The sequence below is a fragment of the Phoca vitulina genome, unplaced genomic scaffold, assembly GCF_004348235.1.
Source record: "Phoca vitulina isolate PV1807 unplaced genomic scaffold, GSC_HSeal_1.0 scaffold31, whole genome shotgun sequence".
NCBI lineage: Eukaryota > Metazoa > Chordata > Mammalia > Carnivora > Phocidae > Phoca > Phoca vitulina.
Window position 1 is genome coordinate 24,757,443 of NW_022589734.1, and position 16,438 is coordinate 24,773,880.

The following is a 16,438-nucleotide window of genomic DNA, read 5'->3' on the forward strand; positions in this document are numbered from 1 at the left end:
GGTTTAGTATTTTTCAGCCTGTGGATCACAATCTGGACAAGCCTATCCACTCTCTTCATAAAATACATAGAATTACAATTGTATTAGACTACTTGTATTTTCAAACCAATTTTTTAAATGTGACAATACAGTATTTTGGAAATGAAGATAAACGGTATTTCAATATTCTTTCAACTGTAAGCTGAAGATATTTGATTTTTCTGTTTATTAAATGTTAAACTCAGGGCGCCTGGGTGGCTCAGTTGGTTAAGTATCTGACTCTTGCTTTGGGCTCAGGTCATGACCTGAGGGTCTTGGGATGGAGCCCCCAGCTCAGCTCCCCGCTCAGCAGGGAGCCTGTTTCTTCCTCTGCCCCTCCCCATGCTGGTGCTTGGTCTCTCAAATAAATCTTTAAAAAATAAATGGGAAACTCCAAAGATTTAAAATCCCCCCAATCCAAATTCTGTTACAATTCCTATATATTGACCCACAGAAAGCTGTACAATGAGTTCTGAAACCCTAGTGAGGGCACCATGTAACAGGGTCAACTGGAATGTAAGCACTTGCAAAGTCATCTAGGATTGTGCGGAGCTTATCTCCACTTCTCCCTCGACCAACACGTAGTCTTTCCAGACAAGTATGGCGGGGACACAAGGCCGTGTGCTCTACTGGAACTCTAGTGTGCAACCTGCTTTTAGATGAGGCACCAGGATTTTCCAATAATGAAACCTTAAGGTGCTGTAGACCGGCACCGTATCTGGCGAGACCCTCAGGATCTCTTGCAGTAGAATTTACTTAATAGACCACTACTGTTTACCCATTTATAAGCTTCTAAAAGTTTTCAGTGTCAAGCCATTTTTGAAGTACTTGGGGTGGCTCTTAAAAGAGCCTTTGGGTTGAGAATAGAGCTTCTTTCAGCTCACTTCTTGGACGCCACTTTCCTCGGGTTCGTTTTCTGCTGGCTCAACTTCGGCTTCCCTGCTCGGGCCTTCCCCGGGCTCTTCCGTGCTTGCTTGCCCTTGGCTCCCGTCGCCTTCCTGCCGCTCCTGGCCACTTTCTGCGCTGCCGGCGCCCTGGGCTTCTTGGCTTTCTTGCTGGTCTTGGCACCTTTTGGGGACTTCGAGTCTCTGGCTAAAACCAGCTTCTTCGCCTTAGCAGAAAACGGCCTCTTGACCTTGCTCTTGGTGGGCTCAGGAAGGGCCTTCTTGTTGAGCTTGAAGGAGCCCGAGGCGCCGGTGCCCTTGGTCTGCACCAGGGTGCCCTTGCTCACCAGGCTCTTGAGGCCCAGCTTGATGCGGCTGTTGTTCTTCTCCACGTCGTAGCCGGCGGCCGCGAGCGCCTTCTTGAGCGCGGCCAGGGACATGCCTGCTCGCTCCTGGGACACGGAGAGAGCCTCCGTGATCAGCTTGGACACGGGCAGGCTCGGGGCCTTGCGACTAGCGCCTGGCAGGCCCACCGGCTTCTTCCCTCTCTTCTTAGCAGGAGAGTTCTCCATAGAGACCAGGACCGTGTCAGCTGCGGCCGCCGGAGCCGTCTCAGACATCCCACGAAGACAAGCGGGGTCGACCACCGAAAAGCGTCAAATGCGCCGGGCCTCATGGCCTTATATAGGGCAGGGCGCGCTGTGATTGGTGCATCCCCTGGGCGCCGCCCCGCCCCCCGGGGGAGGAGCATTTGTGTTTGTTTTACCCCCAAAAGTGGGATCCCACACAAATCCTCCGAGCGGAATCGCCCACGCTTCTCTGCTGGGTAATCCGTGGAGACTCGGATTTCACGTGCCTTTTAACCTTTTCATGAAAAATGACCCCGAATGCCAAAACTATAAGAGAAAGCTCTCGATTTTCAGCAAAACTCAAGGAGAAGAAGAAAACTTCCTCTTTTCCTTGTATATTTAAAAGTAATTTTGAGCGAGAGGCTTACCTCAGCTCTTCTGAGTGGTTTTCCAAACGGTTGGCTTCCAGTCGGTGGAGAAAATAAATTATTCACACTTTGACTTTTATTGAAAATTATTTATGTATGTGAAGGAAGTAACACATCTCTTAAATGTCTCACTGCGTGCTTAGGAGATGCTTATAGGATTGTCTAAAAACTGCAGAGGACGACTTTATTTGGGCAAACACAATCTAATGAACCGTAGTCTCCAAGGCATGTGGGTTGTTTGTGACTTAAACCTGTCCTCAGTCCCTGTGGCTTGAATTAACTCGAAAACGGGAGGCAGGAAGAGCTCCGTGGGAACCAGAGCCCCAGATCTCCAGCGGGACTGGGCTGGCCCATGCGCCTGCAAAGCTGCGGGGAAGGAGTTATTAGAACAAGGTCTGGGATGGATGCTTTTTTGGGCTTGTCCTCGGACTTGCCTTCGTAAGAGGTCCAGAAAGGAATTTGTTCATCAAGGCCAGACCTTCCAGAACAATGTTGAGAGAGCAGCGCGGTACGGCCAAAGCCCAGGCTTCAGCAGAGGAAAACCCCAAAACGACCATCGTGTGGAGATCACCCCCTCTCCCCCCCGCCAATGCCTGCATGAGAAGCTTGTTGCTCTGCAGGCTGGGGAGTGACCTGAAGTTTTAAGGAGAGGATTTGTGTATTGTTCTTGTAGCTGTCTTGATTTTAGATTTTTCACATAAAAAATAATTATTGGAAAGGCCCCAATGTCAGAAGTTGGAAGTCTGTTGCAATAGTCTCAGAAGAACGGCAAGGGCTTCACCTTAGGAGACAGTGTGGGAAAGGAGAGAGTCTACATTTGAAATATTTCTGAAGCGGAAATCAAATGATGAGACTTTCCAATTTCTGGTTGCAAAGTGAGGTAGCAAATTCTCTGCCTCTCTGACTCATGGGCTCATGCTTACAAACACACCTGAAACAAAAATTCAGAAAACAATACTAACTTAAGTGCTTGCATCCTGATACATTCTAGTCTATTTCATTTTTTTAATGCTGGTTGCAAACTATGGGATTGATTTCACAACGCACTAATGCACTAATGTGACCCTCAGTTTGAAAAATCTTTCTAAGGGAGATTACAGGTGCATCTTACCGAGGACCCTATGTTTTAACATGTGTTTGGTTTTTCTGACCCTCTGTGACCCCTGAGTACTTGTGCTTACAGGTCAGGTTGTGAAGTGGATTGATCCTTATAACTATAGGTTGACAGAACATATCATTCTATTGCTTTAAAAGTAACAAAGAATTGGAGAATTTAAAAAATTCTTACATTCCATAATTTGAGATCCAGGCGAAGAACCATGATTCATACTTTGCATTGGAAATCTAAAAGCTACCACACACACACACACACACACACACACACACACACACAGTGCTTATTACTCTGTGTCAATCATCATCCCAAGTTTTTCCCCTTCAAAAAATGAAAAAGTATAGAAACTAATTTTGTCGTTAAGAAACTGAATCACAGAAAAGTCATAAAACTCACCCAAAGTCTTCGAGCTAGGAAGCAGGAGGTTGGCTTCAAAAGGCTCTAGCTAGTTATGGACATCACCTGTGTCAGGTCATTTTTTTCTTCCTCTTAATATGTTAGAACTGATGTTCATGTAATTACATTTTTAGAGCTGTGTGTGTGTGTGTGTGTGTGTGTGAAGCAAAATATTGTAATCTTATTTTGGCAAATTTTCTATTGTGGGAAAGTCAACCTTCTGAACTTTCATTATTGAAATAATACTGCCATAAACATTTCCTTAAGATCAACTTTTGCTGGCCTCTCTAACTTCTGAATAGTAAAGCAAGGGAAGCAGTCGCAAAGAAAATAAAAGAAATGTTTTCTTTAAAAAATTATAATAAATTTATTCTCTCATGATATGGAAACCGTACAGCCCATTTTTAATATTAATTTAACATTCTAGTCTGTTGTTTTTTTATTTTTTAAGTTTATTTATTCATTTATTTTTTTAGTAATCTTTACACCCAACATGGGGCTCAAACTCATGACCCTGAGATCAAGAGTCTCATGCTCAGAGCTGAGATTTGAAGTGGGTGTTACATTGGCCTCCAGAACCTCTATTCATCTTCCTTGTTTTCCTCTGAGCAAACATTGGAGGTACTTAGTGTGGCTCTGTGACCTCAGGACACCTTATTTTTCTGGACATCTGTAATCTCTTTGGTCAAGGTGTTGCAGGATTTTTCTCCATCGGTGCCCACAGTTCTTGGTCACACCACTTCGAAGAATGAAGAGGTAGACCAGACAGAGTGATGGGCAGCAAAGCAAGGTTTATTGAGCGATAGCAAAGTGATAGTACAAAGCTCCCGAGGAGGGAGGGGACCCGAAGGGGGTGCCCTCTGGTCTGTTGTTTTAAAAAAAAAATGTTTACTCTATATTTCTCCATATATGTGTGTGTGTGAGTAAAATAAAGGCGTCTACAGATTTTCACTATGTTCAGTGAGATTAGCAGACTTTCACTTACCAGAATGTCTACCCTACATGCTTCTTAGATTTTCCTAGTATCTAAGATTTAGACCTACCTTTTAAAACTGTTAACCTTTTTCATGTGTGTGTTCTTTTTTCAATAGCTATTTTTGAACTTCGTTTCAAAGATAGTTTCATCTATCTTTAACAAACATTATTTCACATTTAACTTTAACTCTTTTTCAGCTGATCTCTTCATTTTTGAATCACTCTATTTTGATTGATTGCTTGCTCAGGTATTGAGTAATTATTTTGTTTTCTTTGTAGAAAGGGCATGTGTACAATTCCATGGTTTGTAAAAGTTGTCTCTAAAATCATCAAGTATTAAATATCAAGAGCAGGTAGGATGCTGTTCCAGGGCTGAGGGACATAAAAACAACAGTTTTTAAATTAAGAAATAAGTATTACTTGGTCTCCAAACTAAAGAAATGACTGTTTTCTGTATTTGGGAGATAAGATTTAAATATATGCAATGACAACAATTATTTGGTGCCAAAATCAATGCCCAAAACAATAATCTGCTCAGGGTTTCAAGATGGAGAAATCTCTGTTTAAAGAGGGTAGCAGGGAAGGTGTCCTCAATTGAGTCAGATGGACCTGAATGACTTGTTCTGCCTGTTTCTGCTCCTGCTTATGAAACAGCACACCTTCCGAAGGAGTTCTAGAAACTTCTCAGAGGACAGAGGAAAGAAACCCACCACCGTCTAATTAGAAAGCACTGAAGTGCCTGCTTGGAAGAAAAGCTATTTGCATAACTGGAAACCCGCTGGAGGAGCCATTCAGGTAATCTTATTTCTGTTCTTCCTGACATTCTGACCTCTCTTATTAGCTACTTGTATGTAAACAAAGACACTACTCATATCATGCCATTTCTTAATTTGTGACTCACACGTAGAACGCTAACAACATAGACTATCCAAAACTTTTCCATGAACAGCTCATTGCTAGATGACTGAAATGATTTTCTCAAGCTCCATGGATGCTAATGAGCCAGTCTCTGAAAATAAGGAGACACAAGCATTAGAACTTGGGGGGAGTTTTCTGTTGCACTTTAATGCAGAACGTGGAATCATCAGAAGAAAAGCAGGATGTCTTTTTTTTAATTTCCCAATAATAATCCGGTTGACTCAGATGGCACATGCCTATCTACCCTTGATCTTACCTCTTCTTCCAGTGTGGAGCATAGATTCGCCTTCCAGAGGAGCTAAAGAGGACCATGAGGTTGAAAACTACATGGAGGATGAAAACGGCACGACTGAGAGCACAGGATGCTAGAAGAAACCTCTACATTTGGGCACCATTGGCAGCTCCCCGTGGCCCCTGACAGACCAGCCGAGCTCTCCTGCTAACAAGGAAAAACAAATCTCTTTCTAGCTAACCGACTATATATGGATTTTTGTGAAATGCAGCCCAGTGCATTCGTAACTGATTCACTGGATAATACCTTTCCATGAGCATGCGAACTTCATGGACCTGGAATTTTTTGTCTGCCGTACACAGTACTGAATCCTTCCACAACTGCCTGGTGTGTGGGAGGGGCTCATCTGGGCAGACCCATTCAATGGATGGATGGACATATAGTCAATCTAATTTCCACCTTTATCTCCTATGTTTCCTTTATTTTTTTTTTTAAATAAACATTTTAGGGAGCCTGGGTGGCTCAGTCAGTTGAGCGCCTGAATTTTGGTTTTGGCTCTGGTGGTGATTTCAGGGTCATGAGATCGAGCCCCAAATGGGGTTCCACGTTCAGTGCAGAGTCTGCTTGAGACCCTCCCTCCATATCCCTCTCTCTCAAATAAATAAATAAATCTTTAAAAATATTTTTAAAAATAAATAAACATTTTACAGTATATCTTTCTGGTTTATTCACCTGTCTGAGGCACTACTTTAGGACCAATCTGAGAGCCTGCTTCATCACACATACAAACCCCAGTGCTGTAAGGATATCATTAGGCTTTATATCATTTTCCACTGGGTTGGCAAAATGGTTTTGCACACAATTTGCATTTTAGTTTTGCAGGAAATTCAACATTTTTCATAAATGAGCAGTCAGAGCATATTTATTTAAGATTAAACATTCATCTTCTGGTGACAAGTCTTAGTCTAATACTGGTTCTGGAAACACGCGGCTCTTGACCCTTCAAGGCTCCTGTCTGCGTGTGGAATGGAGGAGCCCTGGCCGTGGAATAAGGACAACTGGGTGAGCTTCCAACCTTGCCTGTTTCTGACTCTTGTGATTGTGGCCAAATAGCACTTTGTTTCTCCTAGTCTTATTCACTTTCCTTGTCTGTAAGTCACGGTGATGACACTGTCTTCGTTGGGTCAGGTTAGCAGATGAAGTACTATAGGTTGGGTGGCTATAGGAATTTATTTCCTCGTAGCTCTGGAGACTTGAAACCTGAGATCAGGGTGCCAGCACGGCCAAATTCTGGTGAGAGCGCTTTTCCTAGCCTACATGGCTGCCTTCTGGCTCTGAGCTCCAATGACCTTTCTCTGCTGCATAGGTACCAGAACTATCTTTCCCTCTCCCTCTTCTTACAAGCCCACCAATCTAATTCGATTAGGACCTCACTTTTATAACTTCTTAAACCTCAAATACCTACTAAAGCCCATCTCCAGATAGAGTCACATTGGGAGTTAGGGCCTCAATGTATGAATTCTGGGGGGACAGAATTCAATCCACATTAGACACCTTTCTCATGGAGTCATTAGGAGGCTTGTAAGAAACAATGTAGGTAAAAGTAGGTTCAGTTACACACACAGCCGAATGCAGTTTATTATTCCAACACCGTCCTGGGCAGAGGAAGCACCTGCTAAATACTAGTTTTCGATCTTAACCTCAGAGCCTACTTATTCTACATATGGTGCCTTCCGAGGAATGATTGTGATCATGGGCAGCAGCGGTTCATTTCTTATGGGATCATAGCTAATGAAAACATGGGGGAAAAGTCCCATGAGGGAAATGGCATTTCAAAAAAAAATTTTTTTGGCCTGTCAGGTTAATGATGCTTTAAAGCAATTCTCAGTATAAATATACATGCTGTAAAACAGGGATTTTCATAAAATGTTGGGAGTATAAATGGGCCTGGTCCTTCTGGATAGCAATTTGGCAATGTACATATTAAGAGCCTTAAGGGGCGCCTGGGTGACTCAGTGGTTAAGCGTCTGCCTTCAGCTCGGGTCATGATCCCTGGGTCCTAGGATCGAGTCCCGGGCCAGGCTCCCTGCTCCGCAGGAAGCCTGCTTCTCCGTCTCCCTCTCCCACTCCCCCTGCTTGTGTTCCCTCTCTCGCTTGTCTCTCTCTGTCAAATAAATAAAATCTTAAAAAAAAAAAAGGCCTTAAAAAATGTGGTGACCTTGTGATTTAGTATTTCTACTTCTAGAAGTCTATCTTAAAGAGATAATCACATATTTAAACAAAGATGTGTGATCTGTTTGATCTCAAATGCATAAAAATGAAACTCAGGGGGCGCCTGGCTGGCTCAGTTGGAGGGCCACGCAACTCTTGATCTCAGGGTCATGAGTTCAAGCTCCATGCTGAGTGTAGATATTACTTTAAAAACTTTGAAAAAAAATTTTTAAAAAAATGGATCTCAATCTAAATAGCTAATAACAGAGGACTATTTATGTAGGTAATGATACATCCATGTATTACCTAGAAAATTATCTATGTGTATATATGGCATGATACCTAAATATGCTTTTTATATGCATTATAGGTGTATCATATGTATTCACATTCATCTATACATATTTGTCATATACATATTAAAAGGAGATACTAAGAGTTTTTTAATTCTCTTCTTTACATATTTCTCTTTTTACAAAATTCTACAATAAACATTTAATATTTTTATACTCAGAAAAAAAATATTTTAGCCAGGTTCTTACTGATCCTTCCATGATTGTTAAAAATATTTCCATTTGTCCTCTTAGGGTGTCACTCGCGTTTTAATGTGTGAGCTGCAATGGTGTTTAGCAGTGACCAGTGGTGGGTAAAGATGTCTAAAACCCATCTGCTCCTGCTGTGAAAAGAGAGAGATTGATTGATCAATTCACTTCTATAATTCACCAGATACTTGATATTGGACTTGACTCTGAGAACAACAGCAATAATGGGGGAGGCTGATTTCACTGGGGGCTTGTTCTGCTCCAGGCAGTGTTCTAAGCACTTTATAGATACCAATGCATTTGATCTTGCGGCAACCTTATGAAAGACCTACAGTGATCCTTCTCCGCCGTGTAGATGAGAAAATGAAGGTTGAGTATCCCAGGTGACGCAGCTGTTGGATGGTGACTCTCTGCAGTAAACTCACACCCTCTAGCACTGGAGTCTATGCATACTCTTAAATAAAGGATGAATATGGTCTAGCCAGTGTCCTTTAAGTTACATTTGAGCTAAGTCCTTTTATTTTTTAAGATTTTATTTATTTATTTGAGAGACAGAGAGAGAGAGTGCATGCACAGAGCAGGGGGAGGGGCAAAGGGAGGGATGAACAGTCGCCATCAGGCAGGGAGCCCTACTCGGGGCCTCAAACCCAAGACCCTGGGATCATGACCTGAGCTGAAGGCAGACGCTTAACCGACTGAGCCACCCAGGAGCCCCTGAGCTAAGTCTTGAAGGGCGAGTAAGAATTCATCAGGTTAGGGCTTTTCACAAAGGAGACACAGTGACAAAGACCAGGTAGTGGGCATTGTCTAAGGCGGGGTGCTTGGGGTGAGCTACAGCTCGAACTGCGAGGAAGGTCCTTATATGACCACAGGTTAGAGTTCCAGCTTGTTATTCCTACATGGACCAGCTGAAACTGTTCCCAGAAGCCACCCTTCTCCCAGCTGTTCATCCCTCCAGGCTGCTAACAGATGAAGTCATCCCCCATGAGATTTTAAATAAGTTAAATGAAACATACCTGATGGAAATGTACCCAAATAAATGCTTAGTCTGTTTCTGGGGTGTTATAAAATGCACTTTTCCTCCTCCTCTTGTCAAGCAAACAAAGGCAAACCTGATTTTATCCTCTGCAGGTGTCCAAGTCCCATGTAGGAAAACGTACGCAGGGACTTCTCTTTTCTACGTGAGGACTGACCCGTTACTTGGGTGGGGAGATACGAGTCTCTGTGGCAAGTGTTGCCTGCCTGGTTAATCTCAGGACTCATAATTATAACCCACGCTTGACACAACTAACGCCCCGGTGATCATTTCACTTCACAAAGACAGAGATTCGTGCTGCATGTTTTGTATGTACTTATAAAAGTGCAATGCACTCATATTCGGGTAGGTTCTGAGAAAGATTTGCCTGAAGCAGAGCCTACTGGTAGTGGTGGGGCGGGCAAGGGGGAGGCGGTCCTCTCTCTTTAGCTGGCGAGGGGCAGTCTCCCCCACTAGCCACCCCACAAACCACCGACTCAAGATGTGACCCCTGATGTCCCCATAACGCGTTTCACAGACTCACAGTCGCTTCAAATGTAGGGTCTTAACAATGGCAAGCGGCACAGGTTGTCCTAAACACCGTGGAAAAGCCCCAGATGTAAGGCCTGTGCTCGCCCCCCGTGTGCTCACACTCACACGTGCCCTCATAAGCTCACACCCGAATGAAGACACTGACAACGGTAGCAGAGAAGGAGGGACAGGTACTCGGAACGCTCCGCAGGTGGAACAGCAGGGCGTTGATTTCTCTGCGTTCCTTCATTCCTGGCTCTTCCTCCAAGGGCTTCAGCCCTGTCTGCTTTCTGGCTAACATGTTATCATTTGGGAATTCACTGAGTGAATAGAGTAAACATGTAGAATGGTGCCTGGCACACACTTCATGCAGCCCCAGTGTTAGCAACTATTGTGAAAGTAAGTGTTTTAATTCGTGAAAATATAAAAATTACATTTACTGCCACCCTGACCTGCCTTGTCCTGCTGTACTTTGTACCTCCCTGGAGCGCTTAATCCCTTCTCGCATTCTATATAATAGTATAAAAGGTAGTGATAACTACCTTTTGTTGTCTGTCTTCTCCAGCCAAGATGTAAGCTCCAAGACAGCAGTGAGTTGTCCCTTTCCAAGGGGACAGTTGCTGAAGGTGGAGGAACAGAGCCAGAGGACGGTCCTTCAGGGCCGGGGCAGAAAAGGAAGACTTCCCCTCCTTATTCCGCCCCAAGACTGTCCTCAGTCTCTCTGGGCTGGACGTTGTCACTGACTGATGAAAAGCCATTGTGGGGCCTCTAGAAGGGACAGAAGGGCAAGAGGAAGTGGGGCAGGGGTGGGAGAGAGGGCACGGAAAGGGGACTGGGTCTTAGGACTCACGAGAGCTTGCTTGCTCTGCATCCGTCAGCTCTTTTCCTGCCTGCTCACACGGCCAGCCTGCATTTTCCTCTTTCCCTGGCAGGTCAGTGCTGCTGAGACTGAGTCCTGGTCAAAACACTGTGGACAGGATGATGTGTGTTGTGTCCCTTCCAGGCCGGGCCCACGAAACCCTCGTTCTTCTAGCTGCGGGCCGGAAGTCGAGGCTCCAGCAGAGATCTCTAAGACCCGTGGCTCTCCAAGGCACAAGCTGGAAGGAACCGTCCCTGAAAGACATGGAGCCACGCCTCATCGCCTCGTGGTGACCGCACATTATAGGACATCGTGTAATGGACTGAGAACCTTCTGTCGTGGCTAGCCACTAAGTTCTGGGGATCTGTTTCATAGAAGAGAAAGTATCACAGACCTTGCTTTGACCTGAGGCTTGTCTAGTGAAGCGGACTCAACATTGCTCTTCATAGTAGCACCTTGATCCTAGATCCGGTCTCCTAGTCAATGATTAGCAACTCTTATGCCCCAGCAAAGGTTGGGCATTAGAGCTCCCACCCCACACGCTGGCTCCTTCAAGCCCCGTGCCCACTGGGGCCGCCTGCTCAGAATTTCATTCCTGGCTCATCGTCGTGCTGGTCCCTCCTCGTCGTCCTCACTGCTTTAATCCTGCTCTTTTGCTTTTGGGTTTTTTTCTCCATGACACTCGCCTTCCAACAGACCAGATATTTTCATTATTCATTATGTTTTCCACTCTTACCTTCCTTAGAGTCCTAATTCCCTGAGGGAAGGGATTTTGTGATTTTGTTCGATGATATATGCACACGTGAACTTGGCACACGGTAGGCATTCAAAACAATTATTGAAGGAATTGATTCATCCCATCATTTTTGTGTACTGACTATGTGCCCGGCCCAGTGTCAGCCCCTGGGGATACCATGGTGACCAAATCAGAGCTCAGAGCCTATTGGACATGACAGCTAGACAAGGAGTAACAATTAATTGCGAACGGAGCAAGGAGCACACTGAACAATTAGGAGGGGTGGTCCCAGGGAGGCGAGGGGCCAGAAGATGTCTTTGGGATGATAATGAGTAGGGATTTGCTAGGCAAAAGGAGGGGAAAAAAATCAAAAGATGGAGGTCCAGCGTATTTGGTGGGGGGGCAGAGAACCAAGAAAGCAGGGTGTGTGTAAATCCACTGCAATCCGGAACACAAAAAACGGGGGGAGAAGGAGGTCCCAGATACTGGGCAGGGAAAGCACCTGTCAAAGTGTGTTTCATGGATTCGGAGAATCCTGAAGGCAAGATAAGTAGCTCCTTCAGGCCCATTCCAGACCAGCCACAATGTCCCAGTTCACACGCTAGCAAGATGGAGGTCCCACCAACGCTTCCCCTCATTTCCAGTTGATTAAAATTTCTGATCATTTTAGGGCAGTGAAAAAACACTGTGTGCTATTATAACGATGGGTATCTGTCATTATACATTTATCCCAACCCAGAGAATGTACAACACCAAGAGTGAACCGCAATGGCAAACTATGGTCTTTGGGTGATTGTGATGTGTCAGCGTAGGTTCATCCTTGGTACAAAAAAAAAAAAAAAAAAAAAAGGACCATTTTGGTGAGTGATGTTGCTAATGTGGGAGGTTCTGCATGTGTGGGGATAGGGATATATGAGAAATCTGTGCCTCCCTCTCAATTTTGTTGTACACCTAAAACTGTTGTAAAATATATGTATATTTTAGAATATAGGGAAAAAAATTTCCAATCCACTCAGGCTTATTTATGTCTAGAACTCACTGGCAAAATTCTATCTCTGACCCTTAGAGTCAAGACCCCCGAGCACTCTCCCCAAACACTGACCCTGATGCCTACCAGCTGTCTCTCACCTGCCCTCGAGGCCGGCAGGTTTCCTTCCATTCATGGACTGAAAGCCTGCATCTGTCCAATTCTTTTTTTTTTTTTAAGATTTATTTATTTTTTTTAGAGAGTGAGAACATGGGAGTCGGGGGGATGGGCAGAGGGAGAGGGAGAGAGAGTCCCAGCTGACTCTGAGCTCAGCATGGAGCCCGAGACAGGGCTCAATCCCACAACCCCGAGATCGTGACCTGAGCCAAAACTGAGTGGGTAGTTTAACTGATGGAGCTACCTGGGTGCCCCTCTGTCCAATTCTTAAACAAACGATTGTATTCATTTTTTTCAACTTTATTTTATTTTATTTTTTTAAAGATTTTATTTATTTATTTGACAGAGAGAGCGAGACAGCGAGAGACGGAACACAAGCAGGGGGAGTGGGAGAGGGAGAAGCAGGCTTCCCGTGGAGCAGGGAGCCCGATGCGGGGCTCGATCCCAGGACCTGGAATCATGACCTGAGCCGAAGGCAGATGCTTAACGACTGAGCCACCCAGGCGCCCCCATTTTTTTCAACTTTAAAAAATAATATTTAGTTCAGTGCATTAAAGCCCAGATGTGTGTGTGTGTTTTTAAACCTAGTATTCAATATCTATCACCCCAAGTTTAAGCAAGTCCAACAGTAAAAGGGGCATATTTTAATTTTCAATATTTATATATATTTAAAAAAAACTTTTTTTAAGTAGGCTCCATGCTGGGTGTGGAGCCCAATGTGGGGCTTGAATTCACGACCCTGAGATCAAGACCTGAGCTGAGATCAAGAGTTGGATGCTTAGCCGACTGAGCCACCCAGGAGCCCCAGTTTTTCAGCTGGGAGATCTAATACCAAGAAGAACCAAAGCAAGATGAAACAGGCCTTCCTAGTAAGTACCATACAAATTGCTTATGGGATGATAAAGCCACGTAAGTCTTCAAACTGAACCAACCAAAGCCTTACTTTTCCCCCCTCAAAACTGTGGTGGGAGAGTAAGAAAGTAACTCCTTTTCCAAATTTACTCTCTTTCCTAAATTGTAATGAACCCAGGGCACTTGATGATATGTCAAGTTGATTGTCAGAGTCCAGAAAAATTTCATCAGAGCCTAGAATGTCTTGCAGGAAAGGTCACAGGCAGATGTGTAGTTGGCCCAATTTATTTTTATGCTTAGTCATCCTGGATGGCGCGGGGTGAGTTTGGAAAAACTAATATTTAATGCCTTTTAATTGAGGACTGCTGGTACTGCTTAGCAAAGCGTGGAATCCATGCACTCTTCCAAATCTGGAAGACTCAAGACAAATGGAGCTATGGTTCTTTATGCCCTTAGGAATATGCCTAGGGAGGTAATTAAATATGTTGGGGAAAAAATGCATTTTCTTTCAATCTGTTGGACCAAGGTAAACACAGTGGAATCAGTTGTCATTTTTTTTTAAGATGTATATGTTAATTTTAGAGAAAGACACACACACACACACACACACACACACACACACACGAGTGGGGGGAGGGGCAGAGGGAGAGAACCTCAAGCAGACTACCTGCTGAGCACTGAGATGGGGTGGGGCTGGATTCCAAGACCCATGAGATCACAGCCTGAGCCAAAACCAAGAGTCCATTGCTTAACCGACTGAGCCACCCAGGCGCCCCAGTCGGCATTCTTTTTATATCAAATCACTTGTGAAATTCCCATGACTTATGAAAAAACCGGCTTTTACCAAGATCTTCAGTCATCAGCTGCCTTAGGGGCTAAGGGTAGAAGGAAGGTTATAAATGAAACTTATCAAATATCAGCAGACACTGAGCACCTACCCTGCACCAGTCACTCTTCAAAGTGCTTTCTATGCATTAAAGATCTTTAATCTTCACAAATATCTAGAAGATAGGTGCTGTTACCATCATCCTCAAGACATAAATGAGGACACTGAGGCACACAGAGATGAAACATGGACTTGCCTCAGTCTCACAGCTAAGAAGTAGTGAGCTGGGGGTCAAACTCGGAGGTTCCGTCTCTAGAGACAACACTTTTTCCATCATGGAGCCATTTTACTGGCATGATACCGTTTCTGGGACAAGTATTTTATATTTGCGGTTTCATTTACTCCTCGCCCCATTTTCATGGGTAAGTAATTATTACCACCCTACAGGCTCAGAGTGGTAGGTTTGTCAAACAGTAACTCAAAGACATGTAGTTAATTATTAGCACACTGTTTTCTTGTGTGCAGGTATGCCAAGCAATAGATAGATTTCATCCAACGAAGTCAAAAAAAGGTGATTGTATAACAGAGGGGAGAAAAAGCCTGCAGAATAAGAAAGGGATGTCATGTGTGTGCATTATTTTTAGTATGGACAATCTGTTCTAACGTAGATTAAAGAGGACTTTCAAAGAAAATAATAAGTGATTCTTTAGAAACTCTCAAGGTTGTCTGTGGAGTATGTGACAGGCTGCCTCTGCATAATATATTCTTCCAACCCTCAGTCCGCACTTCCATCTTGGGTAGGTGATATCTTCACCATCTCTGCCATTGGAATTTCTCAACTCCCCCACTTTGGTCAAAAAAGGTATGAGGGCAATCACAAATATAATAAGAAGTATTTGAAGTCCATATAGTCTCCAAGTATTTAATTGGCATGTCTTATGTAGAAGAATAGTTCTCAAAGATCATTTTGATGTATTTTAGTTAAACAAGTATTATTTTTCCTAATTATTGTTTCAATTGTAATTTGAGCCGTAGTCAGAAATAAACCATGTAGCACCCATTCTTGTTTAGAAAATTTTAGTCAAGGTGTAAAGGTCTAGGCTCTGAGGAATTTATTTTATTTTATTTTATTTTATTTTATTTTATTTTATTTAATACTGGGGAAGACCAAATCCAAAATCTAATCATTGGAAAGACTGATAATGGAGAAAAAGACAAAACAGCAACACGGGAGGAAAAAGAAGGAAGAAGTGGTCTACTCTAGATCTCATCTTGATCTGTAGAAACTTAAGAGAAAGCTTCCTACTTCCAGAATTCTGGAGAACTTTTAATGAGTCTCAGGATTGTGTTTCCAATGAGAATGTATATCCAAGTGGTGAAATTCTGTGTTTGGGAATCAAATATCCATCTGTCCTGCAGTGTAAAAGCAATATTTTTAGTTAAAAGTACTGGAAATGGCCCTTTCCATCATTGCTATGAAATTGACATTTATTTTATTTTATTTTATTTATTTAATTTTTTAGAAAGCAGACTGCCACATTCAGGGCCTCATTTGGATGCATCTGGAGTCTTGGAAGCTTGACTACCCTACGTTCTCCTACAAATGGACCTTGAGAGCTTGTCCGGACATTCTAGCAGGGGAGCGCAGCTACTCATATACCCTTGACCAGAGAAAGGTCCTCCTCTATCCAGAGTCGTCCTCCTCCACGGAGCGTGCAGCACATGGAGCAGTGAGGGAGGAAGGGGACATCCGCCCACCCACCCAGCCAGATCAGCCAGATCAACCCTGGTGATCAATGCAGTGACAGATGTCACTATCAGATCACCCTCACATCCTAAAGTTGACACTTCTTGAAGTCTATTTTAATATAGTCTTTAATTGTATAATTTATAGAAGTGTGTCCGGTGACATCTTCTCTCCAAATGTAGCTTCCATTTGTTCAATTATGATAGTGGGGCTAACGTTAGTTATCGATAATATCTGACAATATCAGAATGCCCCAAAGCAAAACATGTTAAAAACCAAGTCACGTGGATCCTTTGGTACAATTTCAAACGATAAGAATTTATGAGAATCTTTAGTTATGGACACATTATCATGATTATTAGGATGAAGAGTAAAAGTACTGGCATGGTAAGTTTAAGTTATTTTGGGCAAATTTTACTATAAAGTCTCTTCTATTATCTT

General features: G+C 43.5%; 2 protein-coding genes across 2 annotated transcripts in view; one reads left to right on the top strand and one right to left on the bottom strand.

Moving 5' to 3' along the window:
• Window positions 1–16,438, top strand: part of LOC116644850 (histone H2B type 1-A-like) — a 383,608-nt gene that overhangs the window by 293,526 nt on the left and 73,644 nt on the right. The window lies entirely within an intron of this gene.
• On the bottom strand, window positions 834–10,956 carry H1-6 (H1.6 linker histone, cluster member). The gene is made up of 2 exons (XM_032424691.1): window positions 10,376–10,956; window positions 834–2,830 (listed from the first exon to the last, which is right to left on the bottom strand). Exon 2 carries the CDS (start codon window positions 1,520–1,522, stop codon window positions 899–901), a length of 624 nt encoding a protein of 207 aa, XP_032280582.1. The 5' UTR covers window positions 1,523–2,830; window positions 10,376–10,956; the 3' UTR covers window positions 834–898.

What these genes read in the sequence shown, in the direction of transcription:
- H1-6 (XM_032424691.1), bottom strand. Translation starts at nt 1,522, where the DNA reads ATGTCTGAGACGGCTCCGGCGGCCGCAGCTGACACGGTCCTGGTCTCT.